We start from the raw sequence: 26,260 nt of genomic DNA on the forward strand, positions 1-26,260 counted from the left end.
AAAATGTCCTCTCACACAGGACTTGAGTAACTGATAGTGTGCAGATGACTTTATAAAGTTCATAAAGTTCATATGACTTGTCATGAAGTCTGTTGGATGCCACAATTTTTAGTACACACGATGGGCAAGTGCTACAAATTTTACACTTGTTGCAAGTGGAATCCATATTCTCACCATCATTAAGCAATAGCTTTAATACATCAAAGTTCTAAGCAAAAGAAAACAATTCCAATATTACTTGATCTTTGTTGATTTGTGAAGACAGCTTAATAATACCTTCCAATGCTTCATCTTCAAGGCCCTTCTCTGCAATAGTTTTAAACTTTGCTGGGTCCAAGCAGGATAAATCTTTATACAACTTTTTGTGTTGTACAAAGCGTGAATCTAGTGACTGGACAATGCAGTCTATTATTAGGTTAAACACATTTACTCGAAAATCAGCTAGAGAATCTGAGGAATTTCCTTCATTATCTATAAGCTCATTTGCCATTCTTTTCTTCTTCCTCTGCCTCTTAATTGGCATTGCTGTTTCCAAAGAGTCAATTTCCAAAGTTTGATTTTCGTCCATATTCAACTGTGAAATCTTGTCATTACATTTATTTACAAATTCCAATGCCTTGCTGTGAACGTTATCAAATGTTCTTGTCTGTTCCTTCAACTTTACTGTAGCTGAATCTACTAAACTCCATGCAGTAAACATACCTAAACCACACTGATAAATTGCTGAACATTTCTGATATGTGTGAATGTTAGATATTTTTTTATTCAGGCTTTTAATTTGATCAAACAAGAGTTATGTTTAACTATGATTGTTTTATTTGTGTCATTGTCAATTTGTGTAAAGCCAAGCTCTGGCTAATACACCTGTAGTCACTAAAGCCACCTGTAGTCACTAAATCCATTACCTACAAAGGGTGATGGATTACAAGTGTTGGGAGACTCAAAGGCCGAGCAGTATGAACAATATAAGCACCTATTTTCTTTGTTATATGTTAGCCATTTCCTTGGGACTGAGTCATTCATAATTTTCCTCTCATACAAACGAGCATCAAATGGCAGATCATCAAGTGGCTGAAATGGATGTTCAGCAAAAAACTTTCAGATTTGCTCGTGATGGATATTGGAAGATTCCAACAGTTGATCTTTCATTTTCTTGTGTAGGTTCATTCATAGGATGTGCTTCAGAAACCAAGTCATTTATGCCTGAAGGTATATCTGATACCCTGTAACTAGGTGAAGCTATGTGTTCAGATGCTGCAACTACAGGTAGTACAGATACCAGTACAATGAAGGAAGAAGTACTGGGCCTGGGTTGGTGAGTAAAGGATGCTATTGTATTTGTCTCTATATTAAAAGTAGCTCTTTCCTGTTCTTGTAACTCACAAGTCATTGCATCATCACCACGAGTATTGTTTCTTGCTTCTTGATTATTTGTTGCGGGACTGTACATTGATGCGGATGGTGGTTGTGGTATTATAAAATCTGTAATAGACCTGCATCGCATGGCTGATTCCTGCCTTTCTGCTTCTTGTCGCTCTTTGCATTTCAGTGATCCAAATTTATGCTTTTTCTTTTCCATGAAATTAAAACTTAATTAAAAACTTAATTAAATTAAAACATAATTAAAACTTAAATTAAAAATGAAATTAAAACTTAATTAAAAATACTCCACGTTGGAAAAAATGAACATCTTCAATTAAATGTTGAATCCAACATTTGCCATAAGTTGCTATTTGTACATTTGCATTTGATAATAATAAGTTGTTATTATTATTGTGTTGCTGTATTCTGCATTTTGTTTGTAAATTGTTGCAGCATATTATAGAAAATTTCTACAGTACAGTAGTGAAGTCCGTTATGTATTTCTGCTAGAAATACATAATGGACCTTGCTGCAAGAACACATCAATGGAAATATGTTTTATAGATGCAGCTATTATTAACAACAATTTTAACAATCATAGTAATTTTAACTGTAGAGTAAATAAAAGGTATCATTATTTATTGAACTTGCATTATGCGTATATATGATTATTTAAGACTGCAGCTTAAATATATTTATTACTTAGTATTTTTATACTAATTTTATACAGTGAAAGAAAATACATTATATTTAAATTAAAGGGCATAGGGCCACAGTATATAAAAAATGTTAATTAAATACATACCTTTTATAAAACACACAAAACACAGCAAGCACGAGGTGAAGAGCTGACGAAGCACACTCAAACTGAGGCCGACGCAATGAAAAATATTTGCTGTCTTTGCAATGTATGCAATAGCTCGATACAAAGTTGACTCTGGTTGCATGTCATGATCCCAGGCTGGGATTCCCAGCTTAGCTTCATTGCATAGTCACAATAGTAAATATATAACGTATGCATCGGCCTCACATAACCCAAATCAGAATTATTTTTTCAGAGTTATTTATTATATTCTTAAATATAAAGTATCCTAGAAAAATGATTTTATTAAATTTTTTTTTATTAAAATAGTAATACAACATACATTTTAGTTGCATACAGTAATAATATTGGAATGTCTATTATATTTTCAAGCTACGAAAAGGTCATTAACATTTTTAACATATTGTTTAATGTTATTGCAAGGGGGGGCCACTTGCCATCGGGCAAGCTGACACCCTGATCAGTCTGTCACTGGTTATTCATATATTCAGCAATATCAATCACAACTTGAGTATTTGGTCGGTGTATAGGGGAAACCTAACAGAAATGTACATTTTAAAAACAACATGAATTTGGCATTAGTATTGGCAAGGAAGTAAGGCGTATACAGCACCAACCAATGTTATTGTTGTTATTTGGTTTTTAGGAGCATTAGCAACTAAAGCCATATTGCTCCGGGGATATGCGGTGGTCATTCCCTGACCTTCCCGCACCCTCCATATTTGGTGGTCACGGGCTCGAACCCCGGTCTAATCAAGAAGCGCAGCACCAACCAAAAGCAAACTTCATTTGCCCATTTCTTCCAATAACACCGGTCAACACGTAAAATGTTACAAAAATGAAAATACCCAATCTTGACTAATTTTATACCGAACATTAAAATCACATTAAAATTTGTTGATTGTCTCTTGTTTTCAAGTTACAGTTGAGGTCTCATATTAGCGAGTTACTCTACATTACCAACTACAGCTCTCAGCAAAACTCATAGCAACACCGCCATAGCCAGGTAGGAAGGAGCAGCAGTGCATAGCCCATGCTTCTTGATTAGACTGGGGTTCGAGCCCGTCACCACCAAATGTGGAGGATGCGGAAAGGTCAGGGAATGACCACCGCATATTCCCGGAGCAATATGGCCTTAGTTGCTAATGCTCCTAAACACCAAATAACAACAACAATAGCAACACCTCAGTTTCAGTACCACATCACATAATAAGTTGTCGAATCAAATGCGTTTTAAACTCGGTTGCAGTAATCCTCGAATATGGCTAGGTACTGGGTGATTTGTTCTCAGTTAACAGTTCTCTGTGAGATTCCTACTTTTCGTGTAGTATTTGTGTAGTGCAAGATTAATATGCCCCGTAATTGTGTTAAGAGTCTGGATGTAACTAGGTTAGCTTCAAGAAAGCATCCCTTAACTCGAGCCATATAAAAGGCCCACTTCTTGTACTTTAGGTGTAAAGTACAAGAAGTGTAAAGTAGGTGACCAGGACAAGAACCAGGCTCCACACATATGCTGCACTACCTGTTCATCAAAACTCAATGTGTGGGTAAATTGAAAGGGAAGTTTATGCCTTTCACGGTGCCCATGATATGGAGGGAGCCAACAAATCATGTCACAGACTGTTACTTCTGTATGGTGCCTCCTATTAGAAAAGGGATGACAATGAAGAAAAAGTGGCCAGTGACGTACACAAATATACCATCTGCAATTTGTCTCATGGTGAAGTACTACCTATTATTGAGCCACCAGACTGTTTTACTGTACACTCTGATGCAGATGAAGACACTGATGAACATCAACCTGATATACATGAAGAAGTATAGCAGCCATCCACGTCACGGGGATCTACCATTCTGTGCAAACCTTTATTCTTCTGAACCAAATAAGATCACAGAAAGTGAGCTTAATGACCTCATCTGGGATCTCAAACTGCCGAAGAATAAGACAGAGCTTTTGGCCTCAAGGCTACAACAGTGGAATCTTCTAGATTATTCTGTGAAAGTGACATTTCATACTCGAAATAAGAACTATGATAAATTCCATCAAACAGAAGGTTTGTAGTAGTAGTGGCATGTGATGCAAGAAAGCAAGTGTATGAGCTTATGCAGCATCAGCCAAAAAAAAAAAAAAATCACGCCATTCCCTCCAAATGCCTGTCCAGTTCCTCCTTAAATTTATTCAACCTATCAACTTCCACGACAGATGGAAGCTTGTTCCAGTAATTAACCACCCGTTGGCTAAAGGCAAATTTCCGCATATCTATTCTACATCTGTCCTTTCTTAATTTGAATTTATGCCCCCTTAGGTTCGTAATCTGAACAAGTGGAAGGATCCCATCAGAATTCAGCGTGCTCAACCCATTCAAGGCCTTATACACCTCAATCAGATCACTGCACAGGTGCCTAGTCTCCAGCCAATGCAATTTGCAGAACTTAAGCCTCTCTTGGTAAGAGGATCCCTTCATTCCCCTCACCAATCTTGTTGCCCTTCTCTGTACCCGCTCAAGCAAATCTAAATCCTTCCTAAAATGAGGCCTCCAGACCTGTACGCAGTACTCAAGGTGTGGCCTGACCATTGCCTTATACAGAGGGACAATCACCTCCTTTTCCCTGCTAGCAAAATTCCTATATATCATTGACAAAACCCCATGACCTGCCCTGGCAGCCTGTCTGCATTGCCCAGAAAACTTCATATCTGACTGCACAATTACTCCCAGGTCTTTTTCATTTTCTACCACCTTAAGTGTAGTACCACACAGTTGGTACGTTTCTCTGGGGTTACTTCTACCCATATGCAGTACTTTGCATTTGTAAAGGTTAGACTTCAGCTGCCACTTCTTAGCCCATCTGCCCAAATTATCTAGATCCTGTTGGAGTAGCACACTGCCATTACTGTCATTAACAACCCTGCCAACCTTTGTATCATCTGCAAACTTCGACATTAAGCCTGATATACCTTCATCAATACCATTGATAAATATACAAAACAACAGTGGACCCAACACCGAACCCTGTGGGACTCCACTAATAACATTAGTCCACAAAGAGCAGCACCCATTGTAGCAACTTACCCTTAATACCATTCTGCTCCAATTTGTACAATAGTCTTCCATGTGCAACAATGTCAAAAGCTTTCCTGATATCCAAATATATGATATCAAAATTAATTTTTGCATCCAGTTCCTTTGTAACCACATCATACTATTCTATCAAATTTGTCAGACAAGACTTTCCCTTAACAAACCCATGCTGTGTCTGAATTATTCCTGCAGTCTTGTCTAGATGATCCTGCAATGCATCTTTAACCAGTGACTCCATTATTTTACCTGGAACAGAAGTTAAACTAACTGGTCTGTAATTACTCGTGTCGCCCTTTGATCCCCTTTGTGAATTGGGGATACATTTGCACATCTCCAGTCCATGGGAACCTCCCCTGAGTCCAAGGATGCTCTCATAATTATGGCTAAGGGTTTGCTTAGTCGCTTTGCTGCCTCCTTTAATATAACTGGATAGATCCCATCCACCCCAGGTGCTTTTCTTATGTTTAACTTCAACAATTTCTCCTCCACTTTGCTCTCAGTTATTACCCTTATCCTGCTACAATTTGATAACCTTCTGCCATTTTCAAACCTTAATAATTCCTCATGTGTGAATGTAGATGCAAAATACTCATTCAGTTTGTTTGCTATCTGAGCAGGATCATCAACAGTCGAACCATCAATGTGAAGTGGACCAATCAGATTCATCCCCTTCCTTTTAGAGTTTATATAAGTAAAGAAATCCTTGCTGTTTTTCTTAGCATCTTTTGCCAAGGATTTCTCGTAATCTGCCTCACCTGCCTAACCTCCTTTATGATCTGATTACAGACATTTGTAACCACTGTTTGTCTCCTACTGCTTAATCATACCTTTATCCTTAAGAGTAACTTCTCCATAATGCCACATTCCTCCAATTTATACAACACTTATATATTGAGGGTTTAGCGTCAGACAACGTTAAGTACAAAACTGCATTTTTGTTTTGAGAACTTTAGTTTAACTTTATACAAATAACAATGCATGTCATGTCAGAGAAATGTATTTCTCTAGTAGTTTACACGTTAGCTTAGACTATAAGAACATTTCTGGTAAACCAAGAAAATGTCAAATGACTTTTTTCTTGGTTAATTACAAAAATGTTTACTACAAATTGATTTTGTAGTTTATGTTGTCTGACACTAAACCCTCAATATGTGATACAATATGAATGAGTTGCTGAAATCTAAATAGTTGATGTCGAAATTATTCTTTGTATCCAGTTCTTTTGTGCCAATCTCATAGTAGCTAAAATTCATTAAAAATGGAAAAATAAAATAAAAAAAGATGGACATGTTCGTAAATTTTTTTCCATAAAAGTTTGTGGGTAGGCATAAATATTCATCTCATGGTGACCTCATACATAAATATTTCAAAATACAAAAGAGAAGTGCTCTTCTCACTATGCCACGCTACCTTCTAATGACATGATTATTTGATATTAATACTATATTTCAAACAAATAATGTCATTAATGATACTCAAAACTTTAACAAATTAAGGAATTAAATATGCATGTGCGCGCGCGCGCGCGCGCACGCACGCACTTAAATGAAACCATCAGTGTGACAATTTCTACAAGAATGACTTTATTTAAATCTCTTCCAGTCAGAATTTACAAATACTTACAAATTTGGGGAAACCGGCTTATCTTCAGGACGTACTTGTATTCGCTCAGCTCTTTTACGAAGCTTAACTGACACACAAATAAATAAAAATCCAATATATAAGAAAATTTTGTCTGAAAATTATCAAAATATAGTCAGTTCTGCTATAACACAAATTTTCGCAACACAAATTTTTCCAATGCGATTGACATATTAGGGAACAATGCGACTATAACGCAATTTTCGCATTGGCTCATGCACGATTTCATCTGTGAGTAACACCAAGTGAACGTAAAACCCAGCACCAAGCCAAACATAAGCAACCTGAGCAGCAATATATACAAGTTTACAAAGCTTAAAAAATGTCAAACGTCAAATGTGTGAGAGCTATATTTCCCATTTACTATAACTGTATTGGGCAGAGACACTGTTGTCATTCACTGTATTCACAAGATATTTTGTTCAAACAGAAATTTTAGGTGAGACAGGATAGCATGAGCGGAGGAGCACATTTCTGGAGGTCACTATCAAACAATAAAAACAATTTGCAGTTCCCAGTTTATTGGGCTTTTCTGTTAGCACAGTCTAATTATAAATGGTAAACTCGATCTTATTGGATTTACAATAATAGCGATAGCCTGGAATTCTGTGGGTTTCATGTTATGGTGAGATGTGTTTCCACTTTCTCTTCAATCATATAAAAACAAATTTTCAGAATCTTCTCTTTTGTGCATGCAGTGTTTATTGTTATTGACTACTTATATTTTTTACTGTTTTAAATTTTACAATAAAAAAAAAAAAAAGTCTGTGAACAGAAATATCAATTAGTATGTATATATTACAGTAATAATTAAGCTATGTACGTAAGCGTGCATAATCTCCGACCAATACAACTAAATGGGAAATATAGCTCTCACACATTTGAAGTTTGACATATTTACATGTGAGCTCAATGTATGAGATGATAATATTGTGTTTCTGCCTTAAAGACAAAAACACTACATATTCTCCCCTTACACACATGAACCTCATGTATCTCTGACCTCAGTTCACCCGCATGTGTTATCCTACAAGTGTGTGTCTTGGACCGTTCTCCTGCATTCAGTGGCGGACTGGTCAGGGTGTCAGCTTGCCCAATGGCAAGTGGGCCCCCTTGCAATAACATTAGACAATATGTTAAAAATGTTAATGACCTTTTAGTAGCTTGAAAATATAATAGTTGTGGGTGAGCCCACTTTGTCTCCTGGCAACCAATATTTTTAGACCCAGTTCGCCACTGCCTGCATTTGTTAACTTTTCTTTAAGTCTTCATTAGCATTAGCATTAGTAGAGGCATTTGATGCAAGAAAGCAAGCTTATGCAGCATCAGCCAAAAAAAAAAAAAAAAAAAAAAAAAACCCACTTCCACTTCACCCCTCTGTTCGTTCAAAATACCTGTCCAGCTGAGCCTTAAACTTATTTAGGCTATCAACCTCCACCACAAGGGATGGAAGTCTGTTCCACCAACCAACCACCCGCTGGCTAAAGGCAAATTTCCGCACGTCTATCCTACATCTGTCTTTCCTCAATTTGAATTTATGCCCTCTCAGGTGATTTTTCTGAGCTAGAGGAAGAATCCCATCAGCATTGAGCATGCTTAAACCATTCAAGGCTTTATACACCTCTATCAGATCACCTCGCTGGTGCCTAGTCTCCAGACACTGTAATTTGCAAAACTTAAGCCTTTTTTTCGTAAGAGCACCCCTTTGTTCCATTCACTAATCTTGTTGCCCTTCTCTGAACTCGTTCCAGCAGCTCTACATCCTTCTTGAAATGAGGCCTCCAGACCTGTATACAGTACTCTAGGTGTGGCCTGACCATTGCCTTATACAATGGAATAATCACCTCCTTATCCCTGCTGGAAAAATTCCTGTATAAAAAGTATACAGGAATTTATACCTTTATAAAATACCTTTATAAAAAGTATATTCATACAGCATTCCAGACATGGGTAAACATGCTGGTTCCAAGAAGCTAAGCAGTGAGTGCAAAAGGAAAGCATTGAATATAGAAGAGAAACTTGAAATAATAAAACATTTTGAAAGAAATGAGTGAATATGTGATATCTCAAGAGCAACAGGTTCAAGTGAATCTATTGCACACCATCAGAGACAATGCCACAAAAATAAAAGCTACATGTATAGCTGGAACAACTTCAAGTGACACAAAGTCAATTAGAACAAGGCCTAAAGGAATAGAAGAAATAGAAAGGCTGCTAAGCCTTTCCATTTCCATAAGGCTGCTAAACCAAAAAAAAACCAGGAGCAAGCTTTCTCACAGTGAAAGAGAAAGCACTAACTATATATGAAGACCTTAAAAGAGAAATCGCCGAATCCTGCAGAAGTGGCTCCTTTTAATGCTAGTAGTGGCTTCAAATACTGCTACTTTTCCACAACGTTAAGCTGTCTGGTGAAGCTGCAAGTGCAGATGAAGAAGCCACAAAGGCATTTCCACCAGTGGTACAGAAAATAATTGAAGGCGACAGCTACACATTGGATCAAATTTTCAAGCTGGATGAAACAGGCCTCTATTGAAAACGTATGCCTTCAAGGACCTACATCTCTAAGGCAGAAGCACTTGCCTCAGGATTTAAGGCTGCAAAAGATCGCTTAACTGTGGTATTCGCTGCCAACGGTAGTGGAAACTTGAAGTTAAAATCAGTAGTGGTTTATCACTCTGCCAATCTGCAATCTTTAAAAGGAATTGTGAAATTCAGCCTTGGTGTTCACTATAGGTCTAGCAAGAAAGGTTGGATGTTGGCAAATATTCACTGATATTTTAGTTGAAGCTTACACCATGATGCTTTCAAGAATTATTGCAAGAACTTAGATTTTAAAATTCTAATAATTCTTGATAATGCACAGTTAGGTCTAGCAAGAAAGGTTGGATGACGGCAAATATTCACTGATATTTTAGTTGAAGCTTACCATGATGCTTTCAAGAATTATTGCAAGAAGAACTTAGATTTTAAAATTCTAATAATTCTTGATAACGCACAAAGCCATCCTCAGATGGTTGCTGAACTCTCTCCAAACATCAAATTCATCTTTTTACCTCCGAACACAACCTCTCTACTACAGCTCCTTGACCAGGGTGTGATAGCAGCATTTAAGGCTTACTATTTAAGGCAGACATTCAAGATGTTAATTGCTGCTACTGAAGGTGACAAGGCACACTGTTATAGAATTTTGGAAGAGAGTTAATGTCAAAGTTGGCATTCATATGATTGTAGAAGCCTGGAACGATATAACAAAAGACTGCTTGAATTGTTTGTGGCAGAAACTTATCTCTCATTTAATTTGCGATTTTGAAGGCTTTGAAGCAACTAAAACAAACGAAAGCAGGTTGTGTTGCTCTTGCAAAAGGAGCTGGTTTCGAGAAAATAGAAAATGAAGATGTAGGGGAGCTTCTAGTCTCAAAATGAGGATCTATCTATTGAAGACTTGCAGCCAGTCAAGTGGAAAGTCAAGATGAGGACGACAATGAAGTCAAGCAGGCTGCCCCACGAAAACTTAAAACAGCAGAGTTATCAGCTGCTTTAAGTGGAATTGAAAAGCACCTGCAATGGATTGAAGATAATGATTATAATGGTGAACGTAGTAGGATAGTGCTTGGTGGCATTTGGACCCATTTGGAATCATACAGGCAGCTCCTGTATGAAAGGAGGAGGCAGGAAAAGCAACAAAAGCTAGATAGCTATTTTAAACCAGCGCAGAAGAAAGAAAAGCAGGACAGTGAATCACAACCTTCCACCTCTTTGCTATAACTCACCAGCTTCATCACACCCATTTCCAACAAGTAAACTTCATATCTTGTCAAGGTAAGGTGCTATATTTACTGTAATATTTATTTATTTATTAGAAATTTAGGCAATTTTATTGGGTTTTAACTTTTTTTTAGCGTTTTACTTACCAGACTGAAATTTTTTTTTAGTGCTCTGCCCCATTCTTATTTTCCCCAATAAGCCCTGTTGTTTTTAATGAGCAAAATACCATAACACAGAGATTTTTAGGAACACATGTACTGTGTTATAGCAGAACTGATTATTCTAATTTTAAGAATACTTGTCTATTTTAATATTTATATTCTCTCTCTCTCTCTCTCTCCCTCCCTCCCTCTCTCTCTCTCTCTCTCTGTATGTTCTGCAAGATACTCAAGGCAAAACTAAGAAGTGAACAGAACTATCTGAAAATTTTAACCAAATTCTGCATGTAACGCTTTGGTATATTTGAAAATTAATTTTGTCATATTAACTCAAAATAGATGTGGCAAACACGACACATGCTATTATTTGTAAAAATAATTTATATTAATTTCTCTTTTAGCTTAACACGTTCCATTGCTTCTGATGCATATATACATCAAGTTATGCATTAGAAGCATTCAAAAGGCACCTGAGTGCTGTGTCATAATGCACTTGGGCAGTCATTCTTAAACATTCAATAAACGAATGTCGTAAAACTAAAGGTACATTAAATTAACAACTATTTGATTCTGTAAGTGAACGCTGGGCTATTAGCAGCAATGTTTGGTTTTTGTTAATACCATAATATACAATTTTATTTACTTTTTTCTTGCGTTTGGGGCAGTTTACGCATATGGAATAAACTTTTGAGGTCTGCCATTTTACAGCTTAGCACAAAAAGTAAGTGTTCAATTTTAGTTAAGAATTTTGGCTTTTACTTTTCAACCATTATTTACAAATTTTCGGAATGTTAAGGATTTCAGAAAGTTGTTTCTTAACATTCTGAAAATTAAGGCACATTGAATGTATGCTGTCAAATACATTTACTTCTATGAAGGTTTTTTTTTTAAGTGAAACTGCAAACCTTTTCTGTCTCAACGGCAACTTTACACAGCCCATAAAGTGATTTTAAAGATTTTTTTTTATTGCAAAAAATTGTAATCGCTCACAATTTGATATTTTTAAAACTATAAAAAATGTGCTAACAAATAAGAAATGCCAAGAGTATCTAACAATGCATAAAACCAGTTGTGGTTTGATTTTCTGTTATTAACTTATAAATAATATAATAATGATAAATAATACACTATGAACATTTTAGGACTGATTATCTCTTTTCAAGAAAAGAAGATCATAAAAAGTTATAATACAGATAAACTCTGGAATTCATATATTTAAAGGAGTGCAGATGGGTGAATTAATGTGTGTATTCTGCATAAGTTACACAGATGTTATTGTAGAATTATATTCATATAAATGAATTCACATACTTAAAATATTTTCTTATTCTTAATAATATTCAATCAAATGTTATCAGTTTTCCTATCATTTCAAGAGATGTCCTACAATTTACTGACACATCCACTCAAACAATCCAATATATTCATAAAGCTTTAGGATAAACAGGAAAAAACTTATTCCCAAAATTCCAGTGAAAACTATGTAATACCATGTTATTCTTCATTGTTGTCACACACAGTTGCTACTGGCAAACATTCTTGTTACAAAAAATTATGTATCTACTATATTTTTAACTAGCATCTACTTAGCCTAAATATACTTTAAAAAGACTGTAGATTCTGATTTATTTGATTGCTTTAGGTTATTTTGTAATTCTGAGCAAGTGTAAGAATCCCATCGGCACTGAGCATGCACAAACCATTCAAGGCTTTATACACCTCAATCAAATCACCTCACAGGTGCATAGTCTCCAGACACTGTAATTTGCAAAACTTAAGCCTTCTTTGTAAGAGCAACCTTTTGTTCCATTCAATAATCTTGTTGCCCTTCTCTGTACTCGTTCCAGCAGCTCTACATTCTTCTTAAAATGAGGGCTCCAGACCTGTATACACATCTCAAGGTGTGGCCTGACCATTGCCTTATACATGGGGATAATCACCTTCTTATCCCTGCTAGAAAAATTCCTGCATATCATTGACAAGACATAAGCTACTCTCGCCAAACATCTGCACTGCTCAGAAAACTTCATATCTGCCTGCACAATTATCCCCAGGTGGTCCTTTTCATTCTCTATCACTGTCAGTGTAGTACCACACAGTGATATGGTCAGGAGCGACAGTGCATAGCACGCGTTCCTTGAGTGGACCGGGGTTCAAGCCCGTGACTACTAAATACGATAAATATTTGTATTGACGATTTATTGTAAACTCTACTGACTTGGTTGTCGTGCCGGAGTATAAACAGAAAATTTATTTATTTATTTAATCTGGGGTTACAGCTTCCCATATGCAGTACTTTACATTTGTCAATGTTAAACTTCAGTTGCCACCTCTCAGCCCATCTGCTCAACTTTTCTAGATCCTGTTGCAGCAGCTTACTGTCATTAAAAACCCTGCCGACCTTTGTATCGTCTGTAAACGTAGACATTAGGCCTGATATAGCATCATCGATATCATTAATAAATACAGAAAACAACAATGGACACAACACTGAAATCTGGGGGACTCCACTAATAACATTAGTCCACGAAGAGCAGTGTCCATTAATTACCACTCTCTGTCTTCTACCACTCAACCATCCCTTTATCCATAGCAGCAATTTGCCTCCAATGCCACACTGCTCCAATTTGTGCAGCAGTCTTCCAGGTGCAACAGTATCAAAAGCCTTTCTAAGATCCAAATATATGATATCAAAATTATTCCCTGCATCCAGTTCCTTTGTGACCACATCACAGTATCCAATCAAATTGGTCAGACACCTTAACAAACCCATGCTGTGTCCGAGCTATAACTGAAGTCTTGTCTAGATGATCCTGCAATGCTTCTTTAACCAGTGCCTCTATTAATTTCCCTGGAACAGAAGTAAAACTAACAGGTCTGTAATTACCTGTGTCTCCCTTTGACCCTCCTTTGTGAATTGGGGTCACATTTGCACATCTCAAGTCCATGGGTACCTCCCCTGAGTACAAGGAAGCTCTCATAATTATGGCTAAGGGTTTGTTTACTTCCTTTGCTGCCTCCCTTAATATAACTGGATAGATCCTATCCACCACAGGTGCCTTTCTTATGTTTATCTTCAACAATTTCTCTTCCACTTTGCTCTCAATTATTACATAATTTAGCTCACTGCCAAAGTTTAATTCACCTCTGGCATTCCGCTCCCTAAATAACTCCTCATGTGTGAATGTGGATGCATAAAACTCATTTAGTTTGTTAGCTACCTGAGCAGGATCATCAACAGTTGAACCATCAATATCAAGTGGACCAATCTGATTCATCCCCTTCCTTCTAGAGTTTACATAAGTAAAGAACTCTTTAATGTTTTTCTTTGCGTCCTTTGCAAAAGATTTCTTGTACTCTGCCTTTGCCTGTGTAACCTATATCTATCATAGGCTTCCTTGTCACCTGTTAATTTACATGTATCTCATGCATTTTTCTTCTCTGCTACATCTTATTAGTTCATCTGACATCCATTTAGGCCTAAACCTTGAACAATATTTATTAGTTGGTATGAAAAGCCTAGTAGTAGCTTCCAAGATTACTTCCTTGAATACTTCCCATTTAGAAATTTGCTGTTGGTAACATCATCAGTTGGTCCCACTGCATAGAACCTAAAAAATCTCAGACACCACGGTAGTTGCCTTTATGAAAGCAAAAACCCTTCCCTTTACCCCTGATGGTAGTTACCTCTTTGAATAAATCCCACATCAGCACACTGTAATCACTACTACCTAGTGGTTCCTTTATGTGTAAATTCTTAATGCATGAAGAATCACTACTGATAATCAGATCAAGAGTATTACTCACTCCAGTTGCCTCCGGAACATGCTGCTGTAGAAAACAATCATCCAATAAATCCACAAAAGCCTTGCTAGCGTGTGAGTGACCAACCCACAAATTCCAGTCAATATCTGGGAAATTAAAATCCCCCATTATAAGACACTCTGATTTACTGGTAAACTCTATTTCTCTGTACAACTGTTTATTATACTCATCATAGTCATTAGGCCTATAACACACTCCTACTCTCAATTTTGCTTTCCCAGTGCCTATGTCACACCAAACTGACTCAACACTGCACTGTCCAGCCATGTCGACTTGCTGTACTTCCTTGGATTTTACGTGTTTCTTAACTAATAACATAAGCCCTCCCCACTTCCTATCCTGTCCTGTCTAGCCTTTTTGTACACATTGTACTCTCCAACATATATATAGTTTAGATATAAATCATAACCCTTGATATAAAAATACAATACAAATTAATTTATTCAAAAATTCATTTAATTCAAAATATTGCCTATGTGTGTGTGATGCCTTCTTTTTTGGATATTCTACATTGAAGCAATATTTTGGATTAGATTAAGTTGTGCATTTTTTGTATATTTTTGAAACTGAAAAAACAAAAACAAATGCGCCATCGTCTCTAAATGATGCTTCAGCAGTAATATAATGTTAGTGGTAAAGCATTGTTTTATAAGTACAGTAAACCCTCGATTTAACAGACCAGACAAATAATAATACTAATAATAATATACATATTAATCTCAACAATATTATTTTTTTAGGTTATACAAAACTTCAGTGTTATTATTAATTGAAAATGAATAATAATTACCTATTTCCATTATTGTTTTGATAATTACCTACTTTTATTTTTATAATCAAATTCAGGAAATAGTTTTTTATTCTTTCTGAAAATGTGCTCAAATAGCTTTTTTCCCAGATTACAGATAAGAGCAGGCAGTGACTTACGAGACTGAACGTGACTCGGGACACTAAACTGCAGGTCTACCGACTCGCTTTGTTATGGTCTCAGTCTGCCTCAAGCTATCGTGCGGTCAGGTTGTATACAGAGTGTTTCTGTGATTTCTGAATTGTGACTTTATTTATTAAATAATTTTGCAATCCTTACAATTTAAAAATGGCATCAAGTGATAGAAGAGTTAAAAGAAAGCGTGTGAACTTAAATGTGGCATAGAAATTAGAACAAGGCATCTCAGTAGCACATGTTTGTGAAATTTACGGCATAAAAAATCAAACTGTTTCTGATATCCGTAAATCAAAGGCCAAATTGCAACATAATTTTATATTGTACAGCACAGTATATTGTATTAAAGCTTTTTTTTTTACATTAAGAACAATAAAAAAATGCCCCCCCCAGGTTACATTCGATTTAATGGACTTTCGTCATTAACGGACACCCCCTTTTCCCCTATTACTCCGTTAAATCGAAGGTTCACTAGATATCAGATAAAACAAAGTTTATATGAAAGGCATCACTGGACAACACCTCACTGTTTTTGAGATTATGGTCTCCTCATTGTCTAAACCTCCAAAAATGGACTGCCTAGGTTGTGCCACTCAACTGAGAATAAATAGCAATGTGCTTCTCCTTCTGGGGAAATGGTGCTTATCCAAAGCGCATGAATAGGGCAACTTGTTATGAAAGAATTCACAATATGTGATGCTATATAATGCCTTTCACGCAAACTTTCCTTGCTTTCACTTATAGATATGTACAAAGTGATACTTTAGCACTAACAGTATATTAGTAAAATAAATGTTAGTAAAATAAAAGCATAAAAAAAACAAAAAAAACCAGGAAAACTTGGAGAAAACATTAATCATTAAACTACAAGAATGTAAACATTAACATTCATCTATGATGCTACTAAAACACTGACTCAAATCAATAAAATGCATTTTTTAAAAATAACAAACAAACAAAAAAAAAAAAAAAAACACGTACTGACTGTATTGAAAGATGCCACAATCTCACCCTCTTCTACCTCCTGAGCATGGACGAACTGCACAAATTCCCTGCTGTTTTTAATGGTGTAATCCGAGTGCCCCACTACAGGGGATACAAGTTCAGCCAAAAACCTGGATAGTGCATGTGTCGGACTGCCCACAAACAAGCAAAGGGCCTGAGAGGTGCCCCAGCCTTGTGCACTTTAGGCAGGCCATAAAATCTAGGCGAATGACAGACCAATGCATGCAACTTCTAGGAAACATCCTCGGATAGAGGGTGAGATTATGACATCTTTTGATGTTGTTTCTTTGTTCACATGTATACCCGTTGATCATGGCTTGAATTGCGTGCGGAAGGCTTTGAGTAGGGATGGTACTTTGAATGATAGGACAGCGCGCTAAGTGGTGAAGACATTTGTGAAGGTGTTAATTTATGCTTATCTAGTACCACCAAGTTATTTCAAAATGTTATGTACCAGCAGGTCCGTGGAGTGGCCATGGGTTCACCTATTAGTGCAATTATAGCCAATTTAGTCATGGAAGAGTTCGAAGATAGGATGTTGGGGAGCTCTAGTCCACCCCCATTACAGGCATGGAAGAGGTATGTCGACGACACGTTCACGATAATACAAAGAGTATACGAAACAGAAGTACTTAATTGAGTGAATAACGGTTTGCCCTATATTCAGTTTACCTTGGAATTGAGCAGGGGTGGCCCTTCCGTTCCTAGATGTGTGTACAGAGAAGGCTGACTGTTGAAAACTAAGGTTTACTGTGTATATTATGCTCTTTTACAGAAAACCTGTGTAGTGGCCAATACACACACTTTAAAACTGCTCAGGCCAGTTGCCTTAATGGGAAGGGTGGGGTCTCAACTACTCTTCATCTGAGGAGATGGGCGACAAGACTAAATGGTTGTTGTTGTTGGGGTTTTAAGTGCAATGGCTACTTAGGCCATATTGCACTTATGGAAGAGGTGCATACTACTTGTGCTTGTTGATTTAGAAGCAGTTAAAAACGGTTATACAATCCTATTCGTTTTAGGAAGGAGAAGAATTCTGCGAGATTCGAATTTTCGCCTATGATATGGCTAAGTGACAAAGGTTCCTTTAAATTTGACAGAGATATGAAAGACATTAGTCGAGCATTATTATATAGAGTACAGTCCAGAAGTATGTGTTTGACTGTGAGTGGTGTATGACAATGACTACACTGGGGAGGATCATTTCCTGACAAAAGAAACAGATGGGTGACAAAAGAAACAGATGGGTTAAATGAGTATGGCCGATTCTGGCTCTGGTTAGAATTACTTCTTGTCTGTTTGCTATGGAGCTAGAAGCCCATAATTTTGGCAAAGGTTTTATTTGGAGTAGTTTATTATGAAATTGTGTTTGCCACTGAAGAGTCCATTGATCTTTACATATTCTTTGTATATTCATTTTATAATCTGTGACCGGTACTAGGGAATTCGTTCGGGCTGAGCTGGATGGATTTTTGGCAGCATCATCTGCAATTTCATTTCCTGGTATTCCGGTATGGCCTGGGATCCAGCAGAAGATAACCTTTTGCTGATGCTCTCTAAGACGTATCAACTGTGTTTTGATGAGCTTTAATAACGGGTGAGTAGGCGGGGAATTGTTTTGCAATGCTAATACGGAACCTTGCGAGTCTGTGTATATTATGCTCTTTTGAATTGACATATGAAAGACATTTTCTAATGCAAGCTTTATGGCATATAATTCAGTTGTGTAGCTACTGCACTCTGTCGGAAGAGATAGAGAAATGATGTTATCAGGGAGTACCACTGCTGCACCCGATCCACTCTCAGACTTCGATCCATCTGTATATATTTTAGCGAAGTCAGGAAAATTTTGAGTATGTTCAATGTGTAGCTGTTGGATGGTAAAGTCTGATAGAGAGTGTTTACCCCAATGGTGGAAATAATTGTCACAACATGGCGTGATGACAGACCATGGAGGGTCGGGATCTATAGGATCTTGCAAGATTTTATCGAAGTATATACCCCAATCTTCTGTTAGATGTTTTAGCCTAATACCAGCAGGCCGAACTGTCTGTGGTTTGTTTCTATACAGGGTCATATACAGCGGATCATAAAGTATTGACCAATTAGGACGGGTCACCTGGCTTTGGATCTTGATTGCATAGTTTAACAACAACATTTTTCTCCTGATATTTAGAGGAGGTTCATGGGCTTCAATATATAAACTTTGCACTGGAGATGTTCTGAACACACCTAATGCTGTTCTAAGAGCTGAATGTTGAATAGGGTTGAGGTGAGATAAAATACTCTCCCTAGCAGAATCGAAAACAGGCGCCCCCATAGTCCAGGCGTGATCTAATTATTGTTATGTATAGGTGAAGCAGGCTGTAACGATCTGCTCCCCATGTTGCCGCTGATAAAACTCTGAGTATGTTCAGTTTCTTTTGACAATTTGTCCCGAGATATTCAACGTGTTTTTGGAAGTTTAACTTGCTGTCGAAAAATAATCCTAGTAGACGAATACAATTAGCTATGGGAAGAGGATGGTTATTCAAGTGGAGCTCGGGCTCAGGATGCATAATGCATCTGTTACAGAAGTGAATGGCAGCAGATTTATGGCTGGACAGTTTATAACCATTTTGTGTCATTCATGTAAGGATGCAATTAATTGATATTTGAAGATGGCGTTCAATATAATGCATGTTTGAGAATGACAGGGTATTGAGAGATCATCTGCGAAAAGGTACGAATCTACAGTTTTCGGAATGAGTTCAATTATATGGTTCATTCTCATTGCAAACAAAGTGGCACTGAGAACCAACCTTGGCAGAATTCCTTCTTCTTGGGTAAACCCATGTTTAGTCTCTAGAGCAAAGTTTCCGGCATCCACCCCATACTTCTCTTTCAACCCATGCATGGTACTAAGTACTATAGGTTTTGATACCTTTCGTGTTTGTGGGTTTCATAAAAAAAAAAAAAAAAAAGATCTTAGAGAGGGTTCCCCGGTAACGAACTTGAAAGGATCTCCGATGAAGAAAATTTTTGATAAAGTACGGTAAATTACCTCTCAGGCCAAGAGAATGCAGATCTTTTAAGAGGCCGAAGCGCCATGTAGTGTCAAAGGCTTTCTCAATGTCAAGACAGACCATGACGAGATGTTCCTTCTTGATGAAAGCATTTCTAATGTTTGTCTCGGTTTTGATCATGAGATCCAATGAAGATCAATTTTTCCGGAATCCAAATTGGTTGTTGTTAATCAAGTTTTGGGACTCCAGGAACCAAGTGAGACGGCGATGTAACATTTTCTCGAGGGTTTTGCTTAGACAACTGGTAAGGGACATCGGTCTGTAATTTTGCAGAACAGAATGATCTTTACCGGGCTTTGCAATTGCTAGTACATAAGAATGATGCCAGAACTTGGGAAGGTATGTTCGGAAAAAATTCGATTGAAAAATATGAGCAGTAAGGAGAGTGATCTCTGATCCAAATTTCGGAGCATTATATAGTATATCCCATCTGGGCCAGCAGCACTGTTTCTTGAGTTGTTAAGGGATTGTTGCAGCTCAAGCATGGTAAATGGTTTATTATAAGATAAAGCAGAATTTTCAGTGAAATTTAGTCTGGATTTCTCTGCAACTGTTTTAAGTTTTGGAAATGTTTGATCATAGGTGATAGAAGAGAACAACTGAGAAAATACGATCCCCAGTGCATTTGATATTTCTTTAGGAAGTAGTAAGCTCCTGTCCATTCCAGTTCAGTAGTGGGGTGGATAAAGAAGGGAATTTACTGTTTAAACATTTTATTTTTCTCCAGATTAATCTGATATCGGTATTTTTATTTACTGATGAGGTGAATTTAATCCAATTTTCTTTTTTCGCTTTACGTCTGATGTAATAAGCTTTTGCTCTAAGGCATTTATAACTAATAAGATTGGAGGTGGTTGGGTGTTTGCGGAAAAGGTTCCACACTTTGTTTTTCGTCTATTTCTTACTTGATATCGAGGAATGGTAGCGGATGACACTGTCAGAATTCGATTTGTGATGTGCTCAGTAACACTGTTGATGGAACAGGACTGAATAATGTAGTTTTCAAATTATATGTGCGTTCTGTATTTTGTCAAATCAGCTCTTGAAAATTTCCATTTAATTGGATTTTCTGTTGGGAAGGAACAGGATGTTTGAATTTTGCAGATTATCGGATAATGGTCGCTGCTATGAGGATCGCTTAGAGTTATCTAATCTATACTTGGAAAGAGAATTGGGGAACATGGAAAGGTCTATTGCAGATGTTGAACCTGTAGGGAGATGAATATATGTGGGAGTGCCAGTACTTAGTAAAGTTAAATTCAGCCTGTCTATCACCATTTCAATAAGTTTCCCTATATCTGTCTGATATAGGGGAACCCCATATTGGATGGTGGGCATTAAAGTCTCCTAGTATACAAAATGGAGATGGCAACTGCAAAACAAAATCTTCGATTTCCCGAATAGTATATTGATGATTTGGCGGAAGATAGATTGAAACCAGTGTCAGTGTAATACCATTTACAACACGAGTGGCAACAGCTTCTAAGGCGGTTTGTAAATGGATGTGTCTGGAGGGGATGCTTGAATCCACGAGTATTGCTACTCCTCCGTGAGCACTGTTAGTGTCTTGTCTGAACATGGTATAATTTTTGATTTTGATTGAGATCTGAGGTGTCAAATTCGTTTTCTGCAAGCACATTGCAAGAGGTCTGTAGTGGTGAATTAATTCATGGATATCAACAATGTTACTGTGAAAGCCTCTACAGTTCCATTGGATGATCTGTTCCATTATTTGGATTTGTAAGAGGGAGATGAATCTGATTGCTTTTTATAAGTGGGGTTGTTTGTGACAATCTAGCTTAGGTTTTTCTTTTCTAGGAAAGTTGGCACGTGTTGAATCATTGTTACCTTCCATTTCACCATCTGCATGTAATTCAAGGTCTTGGGTGATCATATCATTGGTATCCATCCTTGTTGAGAGTGGTTGATTAACCTCGACAGGATCTGATTTTTGCAGTTTTTCTGTTACTTTACCGTGGGTTATGATTTGGGTTGGAACTGTGAGCGGCGTATTCATACTTTGATCTACTGTGTTTGGCTTTGATGTAGGCTGGGTTGATAGAACTGATCAAGCCCAGTCTGCGATCGATTTATCTGGAGAGAGTGACACTTCCGTCTGTTATTGTTATTTGGTTTTTAGGAGCATTAGCAACTAAGGCCATATTGCTCCGGGATATGCAGTGGTCATTCCCTGACCTATCCGCAGTCTCCATATTTGGTGGTGACGGGCTCAAACCCTGGTCTAATCAAGAAGCGTGTGCTGCGCACTGCCGCTCCTTCCCACCTGGCTACGGAGGCATCCACTTCCGTCTGACATGCTACTGATTGGTGAAAATGGATAGCCGAGGCATAAGAGCTATTTGGCATGATTAGTTTAATTTGTTTCCTAGCTTCTTGATAGGAGACTTTATTTTCGGTCTTAATATTTTTGTATTTTTTTGCCTATCTTCCAGAGATCGCATTCTTTAGAGCATGCTAGATGGCTTCCCCTGCAATTAGGACACTGCGGAGTTTGTGCTTTGCATTCTGACTGGGTGAGAGTTGTGGAGCCACAGTTTGGACATGTTGAAACGCCACGGCATGCTGTCTGGGAGTGACCAAATTTCTGGCATTTGTAGCATCTTAGGGGATTTGGGATAAAGGGTCGAACACGGCAATTTAAGTAACCTGCTTTGACTGATGCTGGTAGATTCGGTGTATTGAAAGTTAGAATTACGTTACGTGTTGGGACTAAGGTACCATCTTTTCGTATCATGATTCTTTTTGCTTGAGTTACATTTTGTGTCTTTAGTTCCTGTACTATTCTTCTTCAGAAACATTCAGTAGATCCCACTCAGTAATCACTCCCTTGGACGAATTCAGGGTGTTATGTGGAGTGACTTGTATTGCAATTCCGCTTAAAAGTGGTGAGTTTTAATAGTTGTTCAGAGTGTCTTGGGAGAGAAGTCTCTATTAGCAAGTCCCCGGATTGGAGACGTTTCACCATTTTTGGTGATGCTGCTGCATGTTCCAGGCATCGTTGTATGACAAAATGGGAGAGCTTGCTAACAGGCCGGTGATTCCTGTCTGCTTGCATCTTTTTTCATTCTCTTTGAGGTAGAGAAGTCATGGTCGGTTTCATGATTTTCATATTGGGCACTCTTGGGCTCTAGACGTGGAAATTCATTGGTTTCCATTACTGCTCCTTTTAGCCCCGAGGGTTGATTTATCCCCCAGGTTACCGGCCCCGCCAAGTGGAGGCAGGAGCGGTGGCACCAGTGACCAAGCGATAAGAGGTTAGTGTGTTAAAAAAGTAGTAGTAGTAGTAGTAGTGGTGGTGGCATGTGATGCAAGAAAGCAAATGTATGAGCTTATGCAGCATCAGCCAAAAAAAAAAAAAATCACACCATTCCCTCCAAATGCATGTCCAGTTCCTCCTTAAATTTATTCAAGCTATCAACTTCCACAATGACAGATGGAAGTTTGTTCCAGCAATTAACCACCCGCTGGCTAAAGGCAAATTTCCGCACATCTATTCTACATCTGTCTTTTCTTAATTTGAATTTATGCCGCCTTAGGTCCGTAATCTGAACAAGTGGAAGGTTCAAATCAGAATTCAGCGTGCTCAATCCATTCAAGGCCTTATATACCTCAATCAGATCACCGCGCAGGTGCCTAGTCTCCAGTCACTGCAATTTGCAGAATTTAAGCCTCTCCTGGTAAGAGGATCCCTTCATTCCCCTCACCAATCTTGTTGCCCTTCTCTGTACCCGCTCAAGTAAATCTACATCCTTCCTAAAATGAGGTCTCCAGACCTGTACGCAGTACTCAAGGCGTGGCCTGACCATTGCCTTATACAGAGGGATAATCACCTCCTTTTCCCTGGTAGCAAAATTCCTATATATCACTGACAAAACCCCATGACCTGCCCTGGCAGCCTGTCTGCATTGCTCAGAGAACTTCATATCTGACTGCACAATTACTCCCAGGTCTTTTTCATTTTCTACCACCTTAAGTGTAGTACCACACAGTTGGTACGTTTCTCTGGGGTTATTTCTACCCATATGCAGTACTTTGCATTTGTCAAGGTTAAACTTCAGTTGCCACTTCTTAGCCCATCTGCCCAAATTATCTAGATCCTGTTGCAGTAGCAGACTGCCATTACTGTCATTAACAACCCTGCCAACTTTTGTATCATCTGCAAACTTCGACATTAAGCCTGATATACCTTCCTCAATATCATTGATAAATATACAAAACAACAGTGGACCTAACACCGAACCCTGTGGGACTCCACTAATAACATTAGTCCAAGAAGAGCAGCACCCATTGATTACCACCCTCTGTCTTCTCGCACTTAACCATCCTTTTACCCATTGTAGCAACTTACCCTTAATACCATTCTGCTCCAATTTGTACAATAGTCTTCCATGCGCAACAGTGTCAAAAGCTTTCCTGAAATCCAAATATATGATATCAAAATTGTTTTTTGCATCCAGTTCCTTTGTAACCACATCATAATATCCTATCAAATTTGTCAGACAAGACTTTCCCTTAACAAACCCATGCTGTGTCTGAATTATTGCTGCAGTCTTGTCTAGATGATCCTGCAATGCATCTTTAACCAGCGACTCCATTATTTTACCCGGAACAGAAGTTAAACTAACTGGTCTGTAATTACTTGTGTCACCCTTCTATCCCCCTTTGTGAATTGGGGATACATTTGCACATCTCCAGTCCGTGGGAACCTCCCTTGAGTCCAAGGATGCTCTCATAATTATGGCTAAGGGTTTCCTTAGTTGCCTTGCCGCCTCCTTTAATATAACTGGATAGATCCCATCCACCCCAGGTGCTTTTCTTACGTTTAACTTCAACAATTTCTCTTCCACTTTGCTCTCAGTTATTACAAGATCATTAAGCACCCTGCTACAATTTGATAACCTTCTGCCATTTTCAAACCTTAATAATTCCTCACGTGTGAATGTAGATGCAAAATACTCATTCAGTTTGTTTGCTATCTGAGCAGGATCATCAACAGTCGAACCATCGATGTGAAGTGGACCAATCAGATTCATCCCCTTCCTTTTAGAGTTTATATAAGTAAAGAAATCCTTGCTGTTTTTCTTAGCATCTTTTGCCAAGGATTTCTCGTAATCTGCCTTCGCCTGCCGAACCTCCTTTGTGACCTGATTACAGATTAACTTATATCTGTCATAGGCTTCTGAGTCGCTTGATAATTTATATGCATCCCATGCATTTTTCTTCTCTGTTACGAGTCTCATTAGTTCATTTGACAACCATTTAGGCCTAAACCTTGAACAATATTTCTTAATAGGTATGAAACTTTTAGTAGCTTCCACGATTAATTCCTTGAATGCTTCCCACTTAGAATTTACTGTTGGTAACATCGTCAGTTGATCCCACTGTACAGAATTTAAAAACTGTCGGAGACCACTGTACTTGCCTTTACGGAAGCAAAAACCCTTTCCTTTACCCCTGATGGTAATTAAATCTTTAAGTAAATCCCACGTCAGTACACTGTGATCACTGCCACCTAGTGGTTCTTTTATCTGCAAATTCCTAATACATGAATGATCACTGCTGATAACCAGATCAAGAGTATTACTTTCTCTGGTTGCCTCTCGAACATGCTGCTGCAGAAAACAATCATCCAATAAATCCACAAAAGTCTGACTAGTGTGTGAGTGCCCAACCCACAAGTTTCAGTCAATATCTGGGAAGTTAAAATCCCCCATTATAAGACATTCCGATTTACTAGCCCACTCTATTTCTCTGTACAATTGTTCATTGTACTCATTCGAGTCATTAGGCCTATAACACACTCCTACTCTAATTTTTGCTTTCGCAGTGCTTATGTCACACCAAACTGACTCAACAATGCACTGTTCATCTATATCAACTGGATGCACTTCTTTTGATTTTATATTTTTCTTTATTAACAGCATAACACCTCCTCCCTTCCTATCCTGTCTATCCTTTCTGTACACATTGTACTCCCCAAATTGCAGTTCGGCATTCATTTACATTTAAGCTAAAGTAGTTATATATACAAAAGAAAGGTGTCTTTCCTTTCTTATAGGAGGCTTCCTTCTTTATTTACAAAGAGCCAGAAAATAAATAATTTTGAAAGTAAAGCCTTTGGAAATCTCTTTAACAAATTCTCTTTAGAAAATCACTTTCAAATTCACTTTGTAAATCGCTAGATCACTTGCTTGGCACTCGGGGCCAAGACTAAATGGGTTATGGCTGACCTAGTAACGTGCAGTTACCCCCAGAGCATTATTGAGGGGTGTTTAAGAGATATGAGTAGCAGTCACGGGGATGCTTTTACACCTGCTGCCACCCCATACATTCCCTACTATCTGGGCATTTCAGAACCCATTTCCCATATTTTACGTTTATGTAAGATATGCTGTGTGCAGCTGCCAAGTCGGAGACTGCACACAGTAGTGTCCACAATCAAAGATCCTGTTGCGGGTAATGACACTAGTGGGGTCGTATATGAAACTGAGTATCCGGATTGTGGGGGAAACAAAATGCAGGCTGCGTGATCACCTGGTGAACATGATAGGGCCCTCAAGACAGCCAATTAT

At 37.9% G+C, this 26,260-nt stretch overlaps 1 protein-coding gene across 4 annotated transcripts in view; it reads right to left on the reverse strand.

The window, feature by feature from the left end:
- LOC150080669 (mitochondrial import inner membrane translocase subunit TIM44) overlaps positions 1–26,260 on the reverse strand; it is a 198,339-nt gene that overhangs the window by 112,945 nt on the left and 59,134 nt on the right. For all 4 annotated transcript variants that reach the window (XR_016547431.1, XM_090381988.1, XM_090381989.1 and 1 more), the window contains exon 7: positions 6,889–6,955. Coding sequence is in view for 3 of the 4 variants with exons in the window: in XM_090381988.1 (XP_090238114.1) it covers positions 6,889–6,955 (67 nt within the window). In the remaining variant the exon portion in view is untranslated. The remainder of the gene's footprint in view (positions 1–6,888; positions 6,956–26,260) is intronic.

The sequence above is a fragment of the Mastigoproctus giganteus genome, chromosome 9 (assembly GCF_048544385.1).
Source record: "Mastigoproctus giganteus isolate SK-2022 chromosome 9, ASM4854438v1, whole genome shotgun sequence".
NCBI classification, from domain to species: Eukaryota; Metazoa; Arthropoda; class Arachnida; order Uropygi; family Thelyphonidae; genus Mastigoproctus; species Mastigoproctus giganteus.